The 23,441-nt window shown below is 38.9% G+C and overlaps 1 protein-coding gene across 4 annotated transcripts in view; it reads left to right on the top strand.

Annotated features, from left to right (window-relative positions):
* Nucleotides 1-23,441, top strand: part of UGGT1 (UDP-glucose glycoprotein glucosyltransferase 1) — a 170,597-nt gene that overhangs the window by 97,762 nt on the left and 49,394 nt on the right. For 3 of the 4 annotated variants that reach the window (XM_079130426.1, XM_079130424.1, XM_079130427.1), the window contains 4 exons: nt 163-277; nt 6,049-6,165; nt 6,626-6,791; nt 8,440-10,088. In XM_079130426.1, the coding sequence (XP_078986552.1) occupies nt 163-277; nt 6,049-6,165; nt 6,626-6,791; nt 8,440-8,465 (424 nt within the window). In that variant the 3' untranslated portion in view covers nt 8,466-10,088. Of the gene's footprint in view, nt 1-162; nt 278-6,048; nt 6,166-6,625; nt 6,792-8,439; nt 10,089-23,441 lie in introns of those variants that run through there. The other variant, XM_079130425.1, reaches the window with a different exon arrangement.

Raw genomic sequence — 23,441 nt, 5'->3', positions numbered from 1 at the left:
GTAGAAACTCTGCAGTAACTTTCTTAGTCAACTCTACTGTAGGGTTACAACTCACCTTTTCAAAGAGAAACCAGAATGTTTGACTATTCCATTATTCAGTGGGGTTACTTTTTCTGCCGTAAAACCATGGTTGGTTTTAACACATGGATCTTCTCTGTTTAGTGCACTCTATGTTGTGGATCTGAAGAAATTTAGGAAAATAGCAGCTGGTGACAGACTCAGGGGACAGTACCAAGGTCTGAGTCAGGATCCTAACAGCCTTTCAAATCTTGACCAAGTAAGTGGCCATTTTTTAAATGGTTAATAGTTTTAGTGGTGGGTATACTGTGTTGTGTCAGAAAAATGAAGTATTATTTGTGTCTCAAATCTCTCCTCTCCTGGAGCAATGTCCTATTTCTTCATGAAAAGGTAAGTGTGTGTATGACATTTACATGTGGCCTCAAGAGAAGGCATATCAAGAGTAAAAAATGTCAAGAGACCTGATGTTGGTTAGTGATAGATGTGGAAGGAGGAAGATGTCTTTCTGAACCATTACCTTAGCTTTTAATTTTGTACTTAATCTCATCTGGTAAATTTTTTTCTCTGCATGGAGAGTCAATTATTTTTTCTACTTTAGGAACTAAATTGCTCAGGATTCACAGTATAGGGTATAGTATTGCAGTTTTCCTTTTTCTATGTTAGAACCATGATATGTTGCAAGAAAGTTAGCTGAATTGTTTATTAATGCTAAGCATTTTTCAGAGTTGATATTGGAGTTTTAAAAGCTGTGTTTTAGATACATAGTTTCACATACTTTAAGCATTTTGTTTTGCTTAAGTTTGCCTTAAAAATTTTTGCAGGGCGTTGTGGTGCATGCCTAAGGCAGGAGAATCATGAGTTCAAAGCCAGCCTCACTTAAAGTGAGGCGCTAAGCAATTTGGTGAGACGCTGTCTCTAAATAAAATACAAAATAAGTCTGGGGATATGGCTTATTGGTCGAGTGCCCTGAGTTCAATCCGTGGTACTCCCTCCCCGCCCACCCCCCGCCCCCCAAAAAATGATTTTTTTTTTTTAAACTTTACCTGCCATTTCCTGTTTTTCTGTATATGAGTTGTATCTTTTGTATTCCTAAATTCCTACAGTACTGTCTCCTTTTTGTAAATAAATTTTTTTAGTCTATCATTTTAATTCCCTTGTTTTTTTTACTGTGTTCTCAAGTTGTTTTCTTTGCATTACTCCTGATGATTACCATCAATACTTCAATTTATGACACTCCAGTGAGAATTAATACCAACTTAATTTTATTTTTTGGTACTGTAACAGATTGAGCCCAGAGGCACTTTCCCACTAAGCTACATCCCCACCCCTTTTTTTTATTTTGAGATAGGGTCCTGCTAGGTTGCAGAGGCTGGCTTTGAACTTGAAATCTTCCTGCCCTTGCTCCCAAGTCACTGGGATTATATGCCTGTGCCACCAAACCCAACCTTAATTTTTAATGGTATATAAAACTAACTCCAGTGGGCACAGTGGTGCAGGCCTATAATCCCAGTGATTTGGGAGACTGAGGCAGGAGGATCAAGTTTGACATTAGTCTCAGCAACTTAATGAGGTCCTAAGCAACTTAAAAAAATAAAGGGCTGGGGTTGTGGCTCAGTGGTAGAGCTCTTGCCTAGCATGTGTAAGGCACTGGGTTCAATTCTCAACACTGCATATAAATAAATGAATCAAATAAAAGGTCCATCAACAACTAAAAAATTTTTAAAAAAACATTTAAAAAGGTTGCTGATATTGCTGAGTGATAAAGCACCCCTGTGTTTAATCCCTGCACACCCCTCCCAAAATGAAAACTAGTTCCACCCCTGACTTTGTATTGTTATGTAGTCTATCTGTATTATGTGCCCATCAGTAGATTTATAATTACTTCTTTTCATAGTTGTTTTTTAAACAGAAGGGGGGAAAGTTCCAAACAAGAACTGCATGGGTACTAGCTTTCATATTTACCTGTGCTCTTTATTTCTTCATGTGGATCCCAGTTACTCTCTAGTGTCATTCCATTTCATCTTGAAGGACTCTCTTTAGTAGTTCTGACAGCATGACTCAGCTATTTGCAAACATTCATAGAAAGTGTAAGTTTCTCCTTTGTTTTTGATAAGTTTTGCTGGGTATAGAATTCTTGCTTGACAGTTTTTTCTTTCAGCCCCTTGAATATCTTGGCCCTTAGTCTTCTGGCCTCCCTGGTTTCTGATGAGAAATTAGATGTGATCTTAGTGAGATCCCTTGTATATGCCATGTTGCATCTCTAGTGATAGTTTCAAGATATTCGCCCCGTCTTCCCCCTCAGCCCCCGCTTTGGTAGTTTAATATGTTTAGGTCTGAGTAAATTTTCAATCTGTTGTACTTGGAGTGTGTTGAACTTCTTGGATATGTGTAGATTGTTTTTCATTACATTTGGGAAGTTTTCATTATTTCTTCTGTTGTTTTTGCACTTTGTTCTTTTTCCCCTCACCCCTTCTTCTTTCTTCCTCTAGTTCCTTCCTCTTCTTAGGACTCACATTATTTGTATGCCAGTAGACTTGATGAAGACTATTTTTAAATTTTTCTTTGTGTCTATTTAACTAGTAACAATTTTTTTCAAGTTTTATTGTCTATGTGTTTTTATTTTACCTTTAATATTATTTTTAATCATGGGAAAATATACGTAAAATTTATCATCTCTTCTGCTTTAGGAAGTATAGTTCAGTAGCATCAGGTACATTCATAGTCATGCAACTATCATTGTCATTCATCTCTAGAACTTTTTCATGTTCCCAAACTGAAATTCTATGACCATTAATTAATCCTCGTCTGTAACCTCCCATTCTCTGCCACTGTAACTTCTTTTCTACTTTATGTCTGTATGAATTTGCTTATTTCTGTGTCTCTCATATAAGTGGAATCAATAACACTTGTCCTTTTTTGTCTAATTTCACTTAGCAAAATGTTCTCAAGGTTCATCCGTGTTGTGTAGCATATGTCAGAATTTCCTTTCTGTTAATTATTTCTGAATAATATTCTTTTGTATATGTGTACACATTTTCTTTATTCATTCATCTATCTATAGAAGTTGACTTTACTTCTACGTTCTGACTATTGTCTATGAGGCTTTTAATGAACATTGGTATGCACATATCTGTTTGAATTTCTGCTTTGAATTTGAGGTATATGCCAAGAAGTAGAATTGCTGAATCATTTGGTAGTCTTCTGTTTAACTTCTTGAGGAACTGCCAAGATGTTTTCTACAGCACCTGCATTGTTTTACATTCCTACCAGAAATGTACAGGGTTCCATTTTCTCCATATAGTTGCTAAAACTTATTTTCCACCCCTCCCTAACCCCCAGATTTTTAAAAAATAATTGCCATCCTATTAGGTATATAAAATGAGATCTTACTATAGTTTTGATTTTCATTTCTCTAGTGATAAAAGTTATTGGGTATATTTTTATATGCTTATTAGCATTTGTTTATGATCTTTGGAGAAATATCTGTTGAAGTGTCTTGCCTATTTTTAATTGATTTTGTTATTGTTGATTTGGAATTCTTTATATATTCTATATATTAATCCCTTATCAATTATGAGTTGCAAGGGCTGGGGATAGAGCTCAGTGGTAGTTTTTAACATATGCAAAGTTTAATCCCTACCACCACCAATCCCACCATGCTTTTTCTGACACATCCAAAAATATCATTGCCAAATCCAATGTCCTGAGGGTTTCCCTGATGTTTTCTTCTAAGATTTTTTGGTTTTAGTTCTTACAGTTAGGACTTTTGAACATTTTTGGTTAACTTTGTGTATCATTTAAGATAAGGATCCATCCAGCTTCATTCTTTTGCATTTGTACTTATTCTTGAAGAATATTTTCACTGAATTTAAAATTGTAGCTAGACAGTTATTTAGTATTTCAGGACTTTAAATACTATTTACTTTTCCTATTATCTTTTCCCAATATTTCCGTTGTACATTATTTACTGCTCTAATTGTTTTTCCTTTGAAGATGTTCTGTTTCTTCTAGTTCTGTTTAACATTTGTACTGGCTTTCAGCAGATTTCCTTGTAATATATACCTACTTTTTTATTTTGATTTTTCTTGTGTGGTCTTAGTAGGGTTTCTTAAATCTATGACTTCGCTGGATTTGGAAAATTCCCTGTGATTATCCTTGTAATGCTTCTGTCCTGTTTTCTCCTTTCTAGCATTCTAGTTATATATAAGTGAAACTTCTTTTATGGAACGCTGTATTTCTCACACATTCCTTTTTCTATTCCCTTATTTTAGTCTTTCTGTGCTTCGTTTTTGCTTTTGCTGTCTAATTTGTGTAACTTTGTCTTTGTTTTTAATTTTCATTATGATATTTTGGTTTTATGTTCTCATTCAGATATCTTTCTTTTCAGTTCTTTGCTGAAATTCTCATTTTTAAATTTTTAAATCTTGTACATATTGAATATCTTTAAAGTCCTGATGTCTCTCATTTATAGAGCTACTGTGGATCTGATTCTCTTGTCTGTCATTCTGTTCTCTTTTTGTTCTTATCTCTCATAAATATGTTTCTTTGGCATGTCAGGCATTGTTTTTGCAGAATTATTTGTGGAGATAATTAAGGCCTAGATTAATGGTATCATCCAACAGAATTTATATTTTATTTGGTCAGGAATATGGGCACACAGTTGTCCAGGATGATTTTAATCCAGGTTTATGATTTATTTATTTATTTATTTATTTATTTATTTATTTTTTAACTTAGTTATAGGTTTAGGATTTTGATAATTTGCAGTTAGACAGCCTTTGGTGGAGTTGGTTCTGGCTCTGAATCATAGGGTGTGTTCCTTTACTACACTAGCCCAAAGCTGGTCTCACCAGAACTCCCCTCAGCCACCACAGGCCTTATATACAAATCTTTGTTACCTTAGGCCTGAGTTGCTGTTGAAAACCTCAGAGAACCTTATTAAACTGTGTATGGCCCTGGGGGAAAAAAATCCCAGATTCTAGAGTTATTTCTATGGGCCTCTTTTTTTCTATGGCCCAATAATTCTTAGTGTCCTCACAGCTCTCCGGTGCCTTCAAGTGTGCCTTTTCCTTTCCTTTCTTTTCATTTCTGCTAGGGATTGAACCCAGAGCCTTGCACATGCTGAACATGTGCCCTGCCACTGAGCTGCACCCTCCAAGTGTGTGTTCGCTCCCCTTTTTTAGCTGTACTCAAGAGTCGTCTTAGTCTCATTTACCTAGTTCACCAATTCTAGGAGTAGAATTCTACTCTTTCTTAAGCAGAATATAAAATTGAACCTGATCCTATGTTCTTGATTGAGCTTTCTATTACAATGTGGCAGGTTTAATAGCTTGTAAAACTTTAAGTAAAATTAGAATATGTTGTGCTTAATATTTTATAACTTAATCCAACTCATTTTAAATTTTAGTCTGTTGAAAGAACTCATAACGATAACATCTATTTTGTACCATTATATGGAAGGGTGTAGAAGATTTTTTTACTGCATCATTCTTTGCAAGTCTCACAGTTTATCATTTCTGTACATTTTATTCCATCATTGTTTTGTTCTATGTAAGTCTTAGGATAATGGAACATTTTTATTAAGACACACTTGAAAAATGTGGGCCTCATCTTTTTGGGAACTAAGCTCAATAGATGAAGGATTCAGAGCTTATTTTTTGGAAAACTATAAATTTTAAGAACCATGTCTCTATATTTGTTGACTTTCAAAAGTGAGCAGTATTTTTCTTAGAATTGTCTCCATAGAAGTAAGTGTGGGTGTAAGCAATTTGTGTAAGACAACATTTTTCTCTTGTTTATTATGGGTAGTTTTAAGTTTCATATGGATTCTCTAGATTTTGAAGTTTTGAAAAACACCATAAATAAATTCCTTAATTTCCCTAAGTCTTTTGGTGAGTACCCCTTTAGTTCTATACATTTGTAATTGGTATGTGATGCATAATGAATAGCTAACATCACTGTTTGCAATGCATTTATTTAAATTTCTTTCAGAACTTTAGATTCTTGTGTTTTATTTTCTTTACCAAACAGGATTTGCCCAATAACATGATCCATCAGGTGCCAATCAAATCCCTCCCTCAAGAATGGCTTTGGTGTGAAACATGGTGTGATGATGCTTCTAAGAAAAGGGCAAAAACCATCGATCTGGTGAGCTTACTGTGGTGCTTTTCTGCACCTGCCCAGGGTGATGTGTGACTGAATAATTATTGAGACACCAGAGTTGGTCTCTCTTCTCATTTGTACAGTTTAGGGGCTGTGGAACATCTTATAATTATCTTCAACAGTTCTCTTCTCTGCCTGCAGCAGGAAGCTAAATCCCCTAGCATAGATGGAACTGTTTTCAGGACTCACCTACTGCCGAGTCACTCTTGTCTTTTAGCCCAACTCTGTGCCTTTTAATTTTCCTGCTGGACTTTTGCTTTTCTTGCCTTCTGATAGCTCCCCACAACTTCTTCACAGAAGTAAATAATATATCATTTAGATTCTCAGTATCATTCATTTTGTTCAGTTAGGACTTTTAACCCCAGAACAGAGTCATCTTTGGATTCTGTATAATAATGCACCCTTTCTTCAACCCCGCTGAAGTGTGTTTGTTGGGTTCTCCCAGTGTAATAATCCAATGACCAAAGAGCCCAAGCTGGAGGCAGCTGTGCGAATCGTCCCAGAGTGGCAGGACTATGATCAGGAGATCAAACAGCTACAGATCCGCTTTCAGAAGGAGAAAGAAATGGGAACACTATATAAGGGGAAGACAGAAAAGCAGAGCCAAGAAGGTAAGTGCAGACACTTGACTAGGTAACTGCTCTTCTGTGTTTCAGGTTTCTATTTGATGATGAATGAAAGGAAAAGATAAATCTCCTTTAATCCTTCCATTCTAACATCAACCGTGTCTATTTTTCATTTTGCCGTCTAAACTGTATGTATGTATGTATGTATGTATTTATTTATTTATTTTTGGCAGTGCCGGGGAACGAACCCAGGGACCTGTGCTTGCAAGGCAAGCACTTTACAAACTGAGCTATCTCCCCAGCCCCGTAAACTATTTATTAATACATTTGCTCACCTGCCTTTCTGTCTTCCCTTCCTCCCTTCCTTCCTTTTTTCTTTTGGTTGAGGGAAAAAAGGGTGCTTTAATCATTATTATTATTTAGCTTTAGAAGTTTTGTGCCATTAAAGCCAAACCTGATATTTGGGGGAGTGCTTGTCAGATTCCCTGGTAAACTAAACTTGTTGAGACACTAGTGAATGAACAAACTTAGGTCAGGACAAGATCTTATGTTGATTTGAAAAATGTATTATTTATTTAAAATAGGCATATGGAAATGGATTTTTTTTTTTTTTTTTTACAGTGCTGGGGGTAGGTAGAATGTTTCTATTTAATTTAAGCTAAGGATAAAAAGGACTTAAGTCTTTATGTAATGTTTTCTGTACTATATTGAATGGTAGGCACTTGAAAAAAATTTATTTGAATATAAAAGTGACTTTAAAAAAAACTATTAATAAACTGGGCTCAGGAATTTAAGATTTATTCTGCTTTAAACTAATTCTAAAAAAGCAAATGCAGAACATGGACCTTGAATGATTTGCCTATACATTCTGAAGACTATACTATGATGGTAGGATATTACATAGTAACTATAAAAATAATTCAATTCATTCATAAAACCTCACGGATTTCCATGCAAATGGAAAAAGAATGTGAACATACTGTTCCAAGAGGAAAACACAAATACTAAGTGGATTTTTGGATACAGGAATCAAATTGAGGTAATCTGTCGTTAGTAAGAGTAAACATATTGATCATACAATTTATTGGGGAGATGGTGATGAAACAGTTGTGTATATACTTTGCGGAAGCTTTGTGTATTAGGACACCCTTGTTAAAAAGCAATATATTTATCACCAGGAGCCTTTAAAATGCTTATGCCCTCAGATTCTCATTTGAGAATCTGTCTTAAAGAAGGAATTCAACACAAGAAAAAAATTATATACATGAAGAAATTCATTTTACTATTATTTGTAAACCAGAAGCATTAAAGACTGTTTAAACATCCAAGAATGAGCTACACTGATACATAGGGAAATATTCATATGTCAGTAAGTGGGAAAAGAAGACAACTGACTGGACTGAAAACACTGCACATGTACTGAAAGTTAATGCTACACTGAAGACAGTTCATTTGGAATGGGGTTTTCAGGTAGTTTCGATGTTTTTAAAAGCTTTAAAAGTAGCCTTTATTTTGCTTTTGCTTTCAAAATTTAATACAAAATCATCAAACCAGAGCTCCTAAAATTAAAAAAAAAAAAAAAGACATAACAGTGAAGATGGGGTTAAAAATCATAATATGGAAGATGCCCACTCTGTATTTTTATAACTAGAGGATAATCTGTTTTATTTTCCATCGTTTTTCTTCTTTGTAGATTCTCAGAAACATGAAGAATTATGATCTCTGGAAGAAGAAATGACACCATTTGAAAAACAGTTTTTATACTAAATGCTAGTTTTTTTCTGATCTGTCTATACAACTGCTGGTAATTGACTGGGCAGGTGTGCCACACACCTTTTGATTCTGAGCATTTGACTTTGACTTCTGCACACCAGTGGATGCTGGATTTGGGGGTTAAGGCTCTATTGGATTTGTACCTCAGAGGAAGACAAGTGGCTGATCTTCTGGGACTCTGTAAAGAGCAGTCTTCTCACCAGAAGGAGACATGGCAGCAGCAACTGGAAGAAAACAAATCCTTGGTGTCCACACCCAAGAGCACATATATGCTGCACTGTCATGGGAAGGAGACCAGCAGAGATGCCATGTTCTTCCTTACCTCAGCTTACCTGTAGCTCAGGCTGCACTGCAGATGCCCACCTGTTCTGGTTCAGGCCAGCAGAAGCCTTATCCAAGGTCCACATACCCGGAGGTTTATGCCAACATGTTCCTTATGCCCTTCCCCCTCCTCCCACCAACCCTACATTCTTTTCCCAAGTGTTAGCATCATTGTTTAATTGAAACCCATCCAACAATCATGTGTCTTTAGGGTTGGCTTAGTGCAGTGGCTAAGCAAATTAATTTGGGAGCTGGATGGGTGTGGCTTGGGGGTGATGGTAGGGAAGATGGCAGGAGTAGAAGGGCTCTGTGTATTGGGGGAGTAAGACTAGAAATTGACCATTCTCTTTTATAAACCATCAATACTATTGTGGCTAATTTGAAATGAAAACATTATTCCTATTCTCCTCCCAGTCCCAGTGAACTCTCTAGGTAATTATTTTGTAAACAGTTTTCGTATTTGTGAAAGTCTTTGCTTTTTTACCCCCACTTTCTAAAAAGAACATCTGTTAACAATTTCCTGACTGGACACAGCCATACTAAGTCCCTCTAGTGATCCATCTCTGAGGTCTTGGGCTCCCTCCGGGTGGTCACCACACTGTTTGCCCTTCCCTGCCTGTTTAGTCTTCTCTCAGACCCAGTGGACATTTGGCTTGGACTTTTCTCATCAAAATATTCCCCCTTCTAAGACCAAGAAGGACTCTGACTATAAAACTTATATTTTTCTCTACACTGTCCTATATTCCTTTTATTTTTAGCTCTGTTGGTTGCCTTTGACTTCCAGAAATTGACAGAATCCATACCAGTTCTGACGCGGTATTATTGCATCACAAAGCACTGGCAGCCCTTCAGTCTTTGTTTTGTGTGTCTTCACTGCAGTAGCTCAGCATTGCCCCATGGGAGCAGCCTTTCCTGGCTGATGGGCCATAAGTTCTTGGGTGTGGCATTGGTCTGAACAGGCATGAGGTGCCATCTCTGCCCAGGCTGCAGAGTTCAGCAGCATGTGCACTGATGGGCACCATGTCTGCCTACCAATTCACACAGGCTTATTCTTTCCTATTTTGCCTGTTTTTTAAAAATACGAAAAAGGCTGGGAACTCAGTGATAGAGTGCTTGCCTAACATGAGCAAGATCTTTGGTTCCAGCCCCAGCACCACAAAAAAAATTTTTAAAATGAGGAGCTGGCATAAATGGAGAGCCACATCCTCGCTCTTCTGTAATACATTGATGTGCAGTCTTTTTTAAAAATTATCACAATCTTACCACAAATATGAGTAATTAATTTTTTCTGTTTTCAAATGCAAAGGTTAGCTTAGGAGCCTCCTTGTCAGTCCAGAGGAGCTTTTTTGACTTTGGTTTCATTATTTTATTAAAATAATGGGTAGAGGAAAGCTCAGAAGAGAATTCAGTAGATAAGTTTATCTGAGACTGGTGCCCCTCTCACCTGGTCTGAGCAGCTAAAGGATCAGTGGAATCAAGAAACATTTGTTCAGGCTTCATCTTCACATTTAATTTAGCTTCCAGAGAGGCTGCTGCAGCTGCTGTCTACAACTGTAGGCAAAAATGTGCGTTTTCCCATTGTATCATTTGGGAGGTTGAGCAGGAAATACTTCGGTTACTGGGACATGCATTTAAATGATGTTCCCGCCAGCCAGCTTTGTCTGCAGCTTTCTAATCTTGGTAATGGAAGAAAGGTACAGAGTAAAATGTATTCTCTGTAGTGTATGGGTCATGATGTCACTCATTTCCTCTATCACCATCCTGACATCAATCTTATTAATAGCTGACTCTGATTATGTGAGGCCCAGCTTCTAGAATGGTCTAGACCTTCCTTCTGCCAGTTTCTTTCCTTGCTGCCTGTGACAAAATCACTTCTCCAAATTAACCAAATGCTCCAGGAAAGGATGTCACCACTAAAATGTGGTCCTAATCAGCTTTGTCTGTTGTCTCTACTATGAGATAGCATCCTGTGACTGAAAAGACAGATAAGAAATTTATTTCCCAAGAAGCGAGTGCTGATTGTGCAGAATGTTCAAGCTTCAGGGAACTGATCACAGCACATTGTTCTTACATTTGTATGTAATAGGTTTTTTTCTCTTTTTTTCTCATCATGCTATAGTAGAGAATTTCCTTTATAAATCGGTTGGCAGAAAAATACGAAATAATGTGACACTGTGAGCTTGTTTTATATTCTGTGAACAATGGTATGTGATTGACATCACTGCCTACTTCTGGGTTGGGGAGCATGCCACGGTCAGAGTCTCTGGATTCCTGGGTTTAGTTAAAAATGTGCTGAATACTTACCACATGGACAATGATGGCATGTTGGTTTTCTATAAGATTGATTGTGAGTCTGTCAGAATGTTGCATTTCATATACTAATATTTGCATATCCAAGTGCACAAGTTATCTGATAGGCCCATGCAATGTGTTTGATTCCTGGGAGATGCAGATTACATAAATTATGTATATTAAGAAACAATTTGCATAAATGGAACTTAATCTCTTCTGCTCTTCTTACATCCTGTCCTGTTCTGAGCTTTGTTACAGCTGTGCTTGAACAACTTTTACCTGTGTTGGAGGACTGAGCCCTGAATGAAGTGCTGAGGGTTGGGTGTGGGAACGCAGTTATTGAAAGACAGACCCAGGCAATAGGGAAAAAAAAAATCCCTAAGTTTCATTTAGCCAGGAAGTATACTTCTCTTACAGCTTAATTTGGAACAGATCAGACACTACCTGGACACTACCCACATGACTGAGTACAAAGTGATTCCACAACTCCCATCTCCCCTATGAGTAAATTTACTTCCATGAAAGCAGTCCTTTTCTATGATTGCTATTCATTGCTGTTCCTAATTTGACCTAAATTAAAAAAAATAAATAGTTTAACTCAGGAGTTATGAGAGCTGGTCCATTTTTCTGGATAGAATTTCATGGAAATGGAAATGTATTGGTAAAGCCACCTGGTGGAAACTTTGTCTTGATAACAAAAAATGGAGGATGTATTATGTGCAAAGTTACTTAAATGTATTTTCCATTATTATGTAATTTTTCATAATTAGAGTTTTAAGTACTTGATTTTAGGGGAAATTTTTTGGGACAGTCTGAGTTAATCAACTGAAATATAGCTTGTCATGTGTCTCATTTGGTAGGTAAACAGTTTTTTATTTAAATTCAAATTTTCTCTGCCTTAATGTAGTGAGAAAAAGATCTTAATGAGGACTTTGGAAATTACCTGATTTAATTCAGGCAAATTAGACATCATTAGCTTAGGCTGTTACTGTTGTTTCAAAGTACCTGGCAGGTACACATTTCTCTTTTTTTGGTTTTCGATTCTTCCATGTAATTCAAAAACAAAACAAAACGTCTGTGTCATATAGTGGTAGTGAGTGAGTTGAGTAGAGGATTTCTCTCCCCAGGGTGTCACTGGATGCTAAGAACTTTCCAGAACAAACCACAAAATTATTTTCAAGCAGCTGCATGCTCCCCAGAAGTAGTCCGTAAAGTTTGAACTTTGCAGTGATGTTTTGTAAGCAGAGACCCTCTCCTGAGCCTTTCCCATTCCCTATCTGTGCTGAGACCAGATGTGGAAGGCTTAAGTGGGATCTGAGTTAGGGTATGGAGACAAGACCACCTGTATTTATGCATTGCCTTACTTGTCACAGTTGAGATTTCCAGAGAAATGGGCATAATTCCTCTTAATAACAGTAAAAAGGCAAATTACCCAAGATTGACAATTTGGAACAAATAGTCTTATCAACTATCATGTTTTCCAACCAATTACCCATGGAAATAAGGTAAACAGGGAAAATGGAGATAAAGCTTAGAATTTTTAAAGAAATCATGTAGTTTTAAAAAATCTTTATAAATCATGCTACTTTGCTGTAATCCTGTTTCTTTAAATGCAACATCATGTTCAGGTGCTGCCTGCCCCTTGCTTGGGAACAGCATTGGGGTTTTAAATGTCTGCAGAATCTCTGCATCCAAAGGGAATTGAGAAAGAATTTCCTGATACTGTAATGAAAATAAGGTCTGCTCAACACAATAAACTTTTTCCTCTCTTCTTTCAAACTCTTTGGCCAGTCATTCAATTTTTATGTCCAGGAAGGGAAGATCTATAGAGTGTAAAGGCAAACCCCTTCATGTCACAGAAGTTGCACACGAAGTGACAGGATGGAGGACTTTACCTGAAGTCTTGTCTGACCTCAGAGCTGGGTTCTGGTTGTAGCCAATGCTGTGGATTCTAAGGGTAGCACCCAGGTCCCCTCCAGGCACCAAACCTCTGGGAGTGCCCCAGGCAGAACTTAGCAGGCAAGCAGCCCTGGCAGCTCTGAATGTGACTGGTAGAGTGGGAGCAGGACCCTTCAGGTGGCATCATGAGACAGCTGGGCCTTGCCTTGTTGCTGAGTTTTCAGAGGGTGGCGTGGTCTCTGTTCATTCTGCCAGTTCTCTGAGCTCCTACCCTGTAGGTCCATAAGATTAGAATAGAGTATTCTTAAGGACCACATTTGAATTTTCAACTATCAAAAGAAGAAAAATACATTGGGCAAAATTCTCATTTAAAGTGACTCTTCTTCCTGTAGCCCACAGGGAAAAAGACAAAAGTCAGGGACCAAGGTAGATCAGGGTGACTGAGTAGCTGGAATTGAAGGGGGGAAATCCCAGAAAGGGGAGACCTGAAGTCCCAGAATTTGTCTTACATGCTCCCCGACACCCTCAGCTGATTTCACTGTGCACAAACAGCAGAGTGGAAGGCTAGAAAAACCAAGCAGAGATTTCAGTAAGTTCTGGGCTTTGGGGAGGAAAGTTTGGAATTTATGTCCCATTAAGTTAGAGGAACTTGGTAAATATTTCAGGCTTTTTACAGAAAACCCAGATGGGGACCTTTAGAATATTCTATTCTTGTGGACTTAAGTACCACATCTTAGAACTCAGGTATAGGCCACAGGACTGGGGACAAAACAAATAGACCCACTCTAAGGCTGAAATCAAGACTGAAGAATCAAGATGATCCCCCAAACTGCCTGCTAAAACAGTTTTTATGGAAAAAATAACTGAATCCAAAGTCTCCAATGTATTCAGTATTTCCAGTATACGATTATAAGTCAGTAGATAGAAGAAGCAGGAATGTATGACACAAAACCAAGAAGGAAGAAGAAGAAGAAAAAAATGCAACCAATGTTGAAATTGTTGACTAAGAATTTTAATTTTTTTTTATTTTTACAGACTGCATTTTGATTCATTGTACACAAATGGGTACAACTTTTCATTTCTATGGTTGTGCATGATGTAGATTCATACCATTCACATAATCATACACGTACATAGGGTAATGATGTCTGTCTCATTCCACCATCTTTCATACCCTTGCCCCCTCCCCCCACTCATTTCCCTCTGTGCAATCCAAAGTTCCTCCATTCTTCTCTTACCCCTCCATTCCTCCCCACCCCTATTATGTATCATCATCCACTTACCTGGGAAAACATTTGACCTTTGGGTTTTTTGTTTTGTTTTGTTTTTTGTTTTTGTTTTTGTTTTTTTTTTTTTTTTGTAGATTGACTTATTTCACTTAGCATGATATTCTCCAGTTCCATCCATTTACCTGCAAATGCCTTAATTTTATTCTTTATGACTGAATAATATTGAATCAAATCAATAAATGGTCTAAGGTACTGGATACTTTACAGAAGAAGATATACAGGCGATTAACAAATATATGAAAAAGTGTTCAACATCTCTAGTATTAGAGAAATGCAAATTAAACCACCCTAAGATTTCATCTTACTCCAATTAGATGGCTATTATCAAGAACACAAGCAATAATAGGTGTTGATGTGGATGTGGGGGAAAAGGCACACTCACACATTGCTGGTAGGTTGCAAATTGGTGCAGCCACTCTGGAAAGCAGCATGGAGATTTCTTAGAAAACTTGGAATGGACCCACCATTTGACCCAGCTATCCCACTCCTCAGTTTATATCCAAAGAACTTAAAATCAGCATACTACAGAGATGCAGCCACATCAATGTTCATAGCTGCTCAATTCACAATAGCTAGATTGTGGAACCAACCTAGATGCCCTTCAACAGATGAATGGATAAAGAAACTGTGGAATATATACACAATGGAATATTTTTGTTTTTGTACTTGTATTGAACTCAGGGATACTTTACCACTGAGCCAAATCCCCATCCCCACCTTTTTCTACATATTAGAAACAGGGTCTCACTGAGTTTCTTAGGGCCTCACTAAGTTGCTGAGCCTGGATTTGAACTCATGAAAAAACAAAAAAAGATTAAACACTACAGAAGAAAAGATCGATAAACTTGAAGACAAGTTAATAGAAATGATTCAAAATGAAGAACAAAGAGTAAAAAATGATTGAAAATAGTAATGAACAGGGACTCAACTTGTGACAGAGTATAACAAATATGTAATTGGAGTCCCAGGAAAGGAGAGAAAAATGTGGCAGAAAAAAAATGTATTTGGAGAAATATTGTCCAATTTTTAAGAAAAAATTTAAAATATCAACTTACTTATCCAAGAATCTCAGTAATTCCCTGTATTAGTTTTTATTTTTTAATGTCATCTTGATCCAGTTTTGAGGCCCTGGCTAGAGGCCAATCCTCTGGAGGAGCCAGTTAAGTTCACACTCTCAACCACCTCCCTTCCTGGGCTCTCATCCTGCCACCCACCCTGTCACCCCAGGGCTTGATAGTAGATAACCAGGGACAGCTCCCTCCTTGAATAAAAGGGTCTTGCATTCATTTCCCTTGCGCCTGTGCCTCATAGCCAATTCCCTCACTTGCCCTGAGTGGTCCTGCATTGGCATGCTGTTTCTCCCCAGGGGACTATGAGCACAACCAAGTTGTAAAATTTTCTGTTTCTCTCTCTTGGTCTGTACCAACACTACTACTACTACTACTACTACTACTACTACTCCCTCACCCTCTCTCTTTCTCTCTTTCTCCCCCCTTCCTTCCTTCCTTCTTCTTTCTTCTTCTTCTGCTCTACCACTGAGTCACACCTCCAGCACCCCTTCTCCTTAAAGTAGGATAAACATAAGTATAAAGAAGATCACACCTAGTCACATCGTAGCCGAATGCTGAAAGATGAAGATAAAGAACATGGGCATGTTGGCACATGCCTGTGATCCCAGCTCTTCATGAGGCTCAGGCAGGAGGATTGCAAGTCTGAGACCAGTCTCAGCAACTTAGCTAGACCCTGTCTCAAAATAAAAAGGGTTGGGGATATAGCTCAGTGGTAAGGGGCCCCTGAGTTCAATCCCCAGTATAGCAGATGGTGGGCTGGGCTGGTGGGCATCTTTTAAAAAGTGGTAGCTGGGGAAACAAAAAATACTTTCTAGAACAATGAAAATGATAACTGACATTTCATCAGGAAAAATGGAGAACACATGACTGTGTAATAGTATCTTTAAAGTGTTGGGGGAAAAAAAGCTAATGTTCCATATGCAGGAAAAATATTCTTCAAATATTAAGGTGAAATAAAACCATTTTGTTGGGGGCAACTGAATACTGAGAGAATTCATTGTAGTAGATGAACACTACAAAAACTACAAAATGGTGCCAAAAATATGCAATGGAGAAAAGATAGCCTCTTCAACAAATGGTGCTGGGAAAACTGGAAATCCGTATGCAACAGAATGAAACTAAACCCCTATCTCTCACCCTGCACAAAAATCAACTCAAAATGGATCAAGGACCTCAGAATCAGACCAGAGATCCCACATCTTACAGAAGAAAAAGTAGGTCCAGATGGGGTTTTCAAGATGGCGGCCTAGAGGGTGGCTGCATTTCATGTTGCTCCAGGACTCAGGATTCAAAAGAGGAGATATTGAGACGCTTGGGACCAACTCAAAGCAGCCGGGTGACTCTCACCCCCTGGGGAGGCATCCCGGATGGGACGGTGGTCCCGGAACGCAGGAAACTTTGTGAAGTAGAACTGCCGGTGAGACGCCCCTCCCCCCGCTGGAGCAGTGAACTCGGACAGCTGGGAGCGCGTAAAGGAGGCCGCTCGGCACAGCGCTGGGACTCGGAGCAGCCACTGGGGCTCCGGCGGTTGCCCAGGGGAGGAGTGGCGAGGAGAGCTGTGTGGACTCAGGACACCGGGGCCTGCCCTGAGGAGGAGGAGGAGGAACGTGTCCACTTGGATTTGGAGTGACTGCGTCAGAGCTGCAGGCGGTTGCCAGAGGAGAAGCCGCGCGGCGAGCTGTTTGGAATCAGAACGACGCTTCTGAACCCCGGGGCCTGCCCTGAGGACAAGGAGGAGGAAGAGGAGCGCGGCCGCTTGGATTCGGGTGACTACACCAGAGCTACAGGCGGTTGCCAGAGAAGGGGCTGCGTGGCGAGCTGTTTGGACTCTGACCACTTCTGAACCCCGGGGCCTGCCCGGAGGAGTAGGAGGAGGAGGAGGAGGAGGAGCGCGGCGGGTCCTTTGGACTCGCAGTGACTGCATTAGCGCTCCAGGCGGCTGCTCAGAGGAGAAGGCGAGTGGTGAGTTGTTTGGTCTTAAAGTGACAGCTCCTGAACACAGGGGGGCTGCCTGGAGGAGAAGCGCGGTGGGTCGCTTGGTCTTGAGTGGCCACACCAGAGCTCCGGGCGGTTGCCCAGAGGACCCGTGCAGCGGGTCACGTGGATTCAGAGCCACTCAGAGGGACTGCTCCTGAACACCCGGGGGGTTATCTGGAGAAGGAGGAGGAACGGGCAGGGTCACTTCGACTCGGAGTGATTGATTGCCCCGGGCTACGGGTGGTTGGTGGGAGGAGGAGGCACGAAGTGAGTTTCTTGGAATCCTAGTGACCGCACCGGCATACTGGGCGGCTGTCTGGAGGAAGAGGCCTGTGGCGGGTCTCTGGGACTCAGAGCGATTGTTCGGGGCCACAGGTGGCTGCTCAGAGGAGGGGCCACACAGCCAGGCGATTAGGTGCAGAGCAGGGTCCCAGGATCTAGGAGGCTTCTGGGTGGTAGAGCCACACAGAGACAGGCTTAGGGCGGAGCGAAGGTTCCAGGCCTGTGGGCAAATTCTCTGAGGAGGGGCAGCCTAAGGAGATTCATCTGCGAAGGGTGAGGCTCCCAGGCCCAGGAGGTAGGGCCAGGCCCCTGGGAACTTTGCAGAGGAAGGCAGCCCAGCCCAGGCGGTAGCTGTAAATTGAGGGGAACCTCTAGGAGGGAACTGACCAGCGAGACCTCCCCACCGGGTGAGTCTTCCCTGCTGGGTGAGTTTTCCCCACAAGGACGGTAAAACTAGAGACTCAGGCCCAAACAGGCCTTGCCTCAGCCCGCAGGCTAGGACCCCTTTGGATGACCATTGGTCATCAAGTGGAGGCACCTCTGCCCACTAGCAGGGATTATACCCCACCTGAAGGCCACCACTCCTAGAGAGGCAGCTTCCTTGTGGAGCACCGCATTATCAACTTCCTCCATGACTTCAGCCTACTGAAGGCTAAGGGGGGATATATATAGAAATCTTCAGGGACATTGTAAGTCAATAGAGGAAATCTGCAATATCTCAGCGGTCCACTGATACCTGAACAATATGAGAAAACAAGGAAAGAAAATGCTGCAAACAAATCTAGATGTTACATCAATAAAACCCAATGACAGCATGGCAGAAGAAATGACAGAAAAGGAGTTCAGAATGTACATAATTAAAATGATCAGAGAAGCAAACGATGAGATGAAAGAGCAAATGCAAGCATTGAATGATCGCACCAATCAACAGTTAAAAGAGCAAATACAGGAAGCAAAAGATCATTTCAATAAAGAGTTAGAGATATTGAAAAAAAACCAAACAGAAATCCTTGACATGAAGGAAACAATAAACCAAATTAAGAACTCCATAGAAAGCATATCCAATAGGATAGAACACTTGGAAGACAGAACCTCAGACATTGAAGACAAAATATTTAACCTTGAAAACAAAGTTGAACAAACAGAGAAGATGGTAAGAAATCATGAACAGAATCTACAAGAACTATGGGATATCATGAAAAGGCCAAATTTAAGAATTATTGGGATTGAGGAAGGCCTAGAGAAACAAGCCAAAGGAATGAACAATTTATTCAATGAAATAATATCAGAAAATTTCCCAAATCTGAAGAATGAAATGGAAAATCAAGTTCAAGAGGCTTATAGGACTCCAAATACACAAAATTACAACAGACCCACACCAAGGCACATTATAATGAAAACACCTAACATACAAAATAAAGACAGAATTTTAAAGGCTGTGAGAGAAAAGAACCAAATTACATTCAGGGGGAAACCAATACACATATCAGCAGATTTTTCAATCCAGATCCTAAAAGCTAGAAGGGCCTGGAACAACATTTTTCAAGCCCTGAAAGAAAATGGATGCCAACCAAGAATCTTATACCCAGCAAAACTTACCTTCAAATTTGACGATGAAATAAAATCCTTCCATGATAAACAAAAGCTAAAAGAATTTACAAAAAGAAAGCCAGCATTACAGAACATTCTCAGCAAAATATTCCATGAGGAAGAGATGAAAAACAAAGCAGCAAATCAGCAAAGGGAGGAATTATCCTAAAGGAATTGTCAAATAAAGGAGGAAACAAGTTGTGTCAAACAAATAAATAAACAAAATTTTAAAAATGAACCAAATGACCGGGAAACCAAATCATTTCTCTATAATAACCCTGAATGTTAATGGCCTGAATTCATCAATCAAAAGACATAGACTGGCAGACTGGATTAAAAAGAAAGATCCAACAATATGTTGCCTGCAAGAGACTCACCTCATACAAAAAGATAGCCATAGACTAAAGGTGAAAGGATGGGGAAAAACATACCATGCACGTGGACTCAGCAAAAAAGCTGGAGTATCCATCCTCATTTCCGATAATGTGGACTTCAAGCCAAAGTTAGTCAGAAGGGATAAAGAAGGTCATTTCATACTGCTTAAGGGAAGCATAAATCAGCAAGATATAACAATCATAAACATCTATGCCCCAAACAGTGGCTCATCTATGTATGTCAAACAAATCCTTCTCAATTTCAGAAACCAAATAGACCACAACACAATAATACTAGGTGATTTTAACACGCCTCTCTCACCACTGGACAGATCTTCCAGACAAAAATTGAACAAAGAAACCATAGATCTCAATAACACAATCAATAATTTAGACTTAACGGACATTTATAGAATATACCATCCAACCAAGAGTGAATACACTTTCTTCTCAGCAGCACATGGATCCTTCTCTAAAATAGACCATATATTATGCCACAAAGCTAATGTTAGCAAATACAAGAAAATAGAGACACTAGCATGTATTCTATCAGATCATAATGGATTGAAGTTAGAAATAAATGAAAGAGTAAAACACAGAAACTATTCCAACATCTGGAGATTAAACAATATGCTCTTATATGATGAATGGATAACAGAAGATATTAGGAAGGAAATTAAAAAATTCTTAGAGGTAAATGAGAACAAAGAAACATCATATCAAAATCTCTGGGACACTATGAAAGCAGTACTTAGAGGGAAATTTATTTCATGGAGTGCATTTAATAAAAGAAGTAAAACTCAACAAATAAACGACCTAACACTACAGCTCAAAGCCCTAGAAAAAGAAGAACAGAACAGCACCAAAAGTAGTAGAAGATAGGAAATAGTTAAACTCAGAGCTGAAATCAATGAAATTGAAACAAAAGAAACAATACAAAAAATTGACAAAATAAATAGTTGGTTCTTTGAAAAAATAAACAAAATTGATAAACCTTTAGCCACACTAACAAAGAGAAGACTAGAGAAAACCCAAATCACTAAAATTCGGAATGAACAAGGAAATATCACAACAGACAGGATTGAAATACAAAACATAATTAGAAGCTATTTTGAAAATCTATACTCCAACAAAATAGAAAATTTCGAAGACATCAACAGGTTTCTAGAGACATATGAATTGCCTAAACTGAACGAGGAGGACATAAAAAATTTAAATAGACCAATTTCAAGTACTGAAATAGAAGAAGTCATCAAAAGCCTACCAACAAAGAAAAGTCCGGGACCAGATGGGTTCTCAGCCGAGTTCTACAAAACCTTTAAAGAAGAGCTCATTCCAATACTTCTCAAAGTATTCCATAAAATAGAAGAGGAGGGAACCCTCCCAAACTCATTCTATGAAGCCAATATCACACTGATACCTAAACCAGACAGAGACTCATCAAGGAAAGAAAATTTCAGACCAATATCCTTAATGAACATCGACGCAAAAATTCTCAACAAAATTTTAGCAAATCGCATACAAAAACATATTAAAAAGATAGTGCACCATGATCAAGTGGATTTCATCCCAGGGATGCAAGGTTGGTTCAACATCAGGAAATCAATAAATGTAATTCACCATATTAATAGACTTAAAGTCAAGAATCACATGCTTATTTCAATAGATGCAGAAAAAGCATTTGATAAAATACAGCACCCCTTCATGCTCAAAACACTAGAAAAAATAGGGATAGTGGGAACATTCCTTAACATTGTAAAGGCCATTTATGCTAAGCCCATGGCTAATATCATTCTAAATGGTGAAAAACTGAAACCATTCCCCCTAAAAACTGGAACAAGGCAGGGATGCCCTCTTTCAACCACTTCTATTCAACATCATTCTTGAGACTCTGGCCAGAGCAATTAGACAAACCAAAGAAATTAAAGGGATACGAATTGGAAAAGAAGAACTCAAACTATCCCTGTTCGCTGATGACATGATTATATATTTAGAGGAACCTGGAAATTCCACCAGAAAACTCTTAGAACTCATAAGTGATTTCAGTAAAGTAGCAGGTTACAAGATCAATGCCCATAAATCCAATGCATTTTTATACATAAGTGATGAATCTTCAGAAAGAGAAATTAGGAAAACTACCTCATTCACAATAGCCTCGAAAAAAATAAAATACTTGGGAATCAATCTCACAAAAGAGGTGAAAGACCTCTACAATGAGAACTATACAACACTAAAGAAAGAAATTAAAGAACACCTTAGAAGATGGAAAGATCTTCCATGTTCTTGGATAGGAAGAATTAATATTGTCAAAATGGCCATACTACCTAAAGTGCTATACAAATTCAATGCAATTCCAATTAAAATCCCAATTGTGTACCTTACAGAAATAGAGCAAGCAATTATGAAATTCATCTGGAAGAATAAGAAACCCAGAATATCTAAAGCAATCCTTAGCAGGAAGAGTGAAACAGGGGGTATTGCAATACCAGATGTTCAACTCTACTACAAAGCAATAGTAACAAAAACGGCATGGTATTGGTACCAAAATAGAAAGGTAGATCAATGGTACAGAATAGAGGACACGGACACAAACCCAAATAAATACAATTTTCTCATACTAGACAAAGGTGCCAAAAATATGCAATGGAGAAAAGATAGCCTCTTCAACAAATGGTGCTGGGAGAATTGGAAATCCATATGCAACAGAATGAAACTAAACCCATATCTCTCACCATGCACGAAACTAAACTCAAAATGGATTAAGGACCTCGAAATCAGACCAGAGACCCTGCAGATTATAGAAGAAAAAGTAGGTCCAAATCTTCACCTTGTTGTTCTAGGACCAGACTTCCTTAACAGGACTCCCATAGCACAAGAAATAAAAGCTAGAATCAACCACTGGGATAGATTCAAACTAAAAAGCTTTCTCTCAGCAAAAGAAACTATCAGCAATGCGAAGAAAGAGCCTACAGAGTGGGAGACTATCTTTGCCAATCATACTTCAGATAGAGCACTAATCTCCAGAATCTATAAAGAACTCAAAAAACTCTACTCCAAGAATTCAAATAATCCAGTCAACAAATGGGCTAAGGAAATGAATAGACACCTCACAGAAGAAGATCTACAAGCAATCAACAAACATATGGAAAAATGTTCAACATCTCTAGTAATAAGAGAAATGCAAATCAAAACCACCCTAAGATTCCATCTCACCCCAATTAGAATGGCGATTATCAAGAATACGAGCAACAACAGGTGTTGGCGAGGATGTGGGGAGAAAGGTACACTCATACATTGCTGGTGGGGCTGCAAATTAGTGCAGCCACTCTGGAAAGCAGTGTGGAGATTCCTTAGAAAACTTGGAATGGACCCTCCATTTGACCCAGCTATCCCACTCCTTGGCCTATACCCAAAGGACTTAAAATCAGCATACTACAGAGACACAGCCACATCAATGTTCATAGCTGCTCAATTCACAATAGCCAGACTGTGGAACCAACCTAGATGCCCTTCAATTGATGAGTGGATAAAGAAACTGTGGTACATATATACAATGGAATATTACTCAGCCATAAAGAATGATAAAATTATGGCATTTGCAGGCAAATGGATGAAATTGGAGAATATCATGCTAAGTGAGATAAGCCAATCTCAAAAAGCCAAAGGACAAATGATATCACTAATAAGTGGAGGATGACACATAGTGGGGGGGAGGGACGGGTTAGTGTTAGGGTTAGAGTTAGGGTTAGGGAGGGGGGCAAGTATGGAGGAAGGAAGTACTGTATAGAGGGTAAAGAGGGGTGGGAGGGGTGGGGGGAAGGGAAAAAA

Source organism: Sciurus vulgaris, assembly GCF_902686455.1.
Source record: "Sciurus vulgaris genome assembly, chromosome: 3".
NCBI lineage: Eukaryota > Metazoa > Chordata > Mammalia > Rodentia > Sciuridae > Sciurus > Sciurus vulgaris.
Note: the sequence above shows the minus strand (reverse complement) of the source record. Positions and strands in the feature narration are given on the sequence as shown.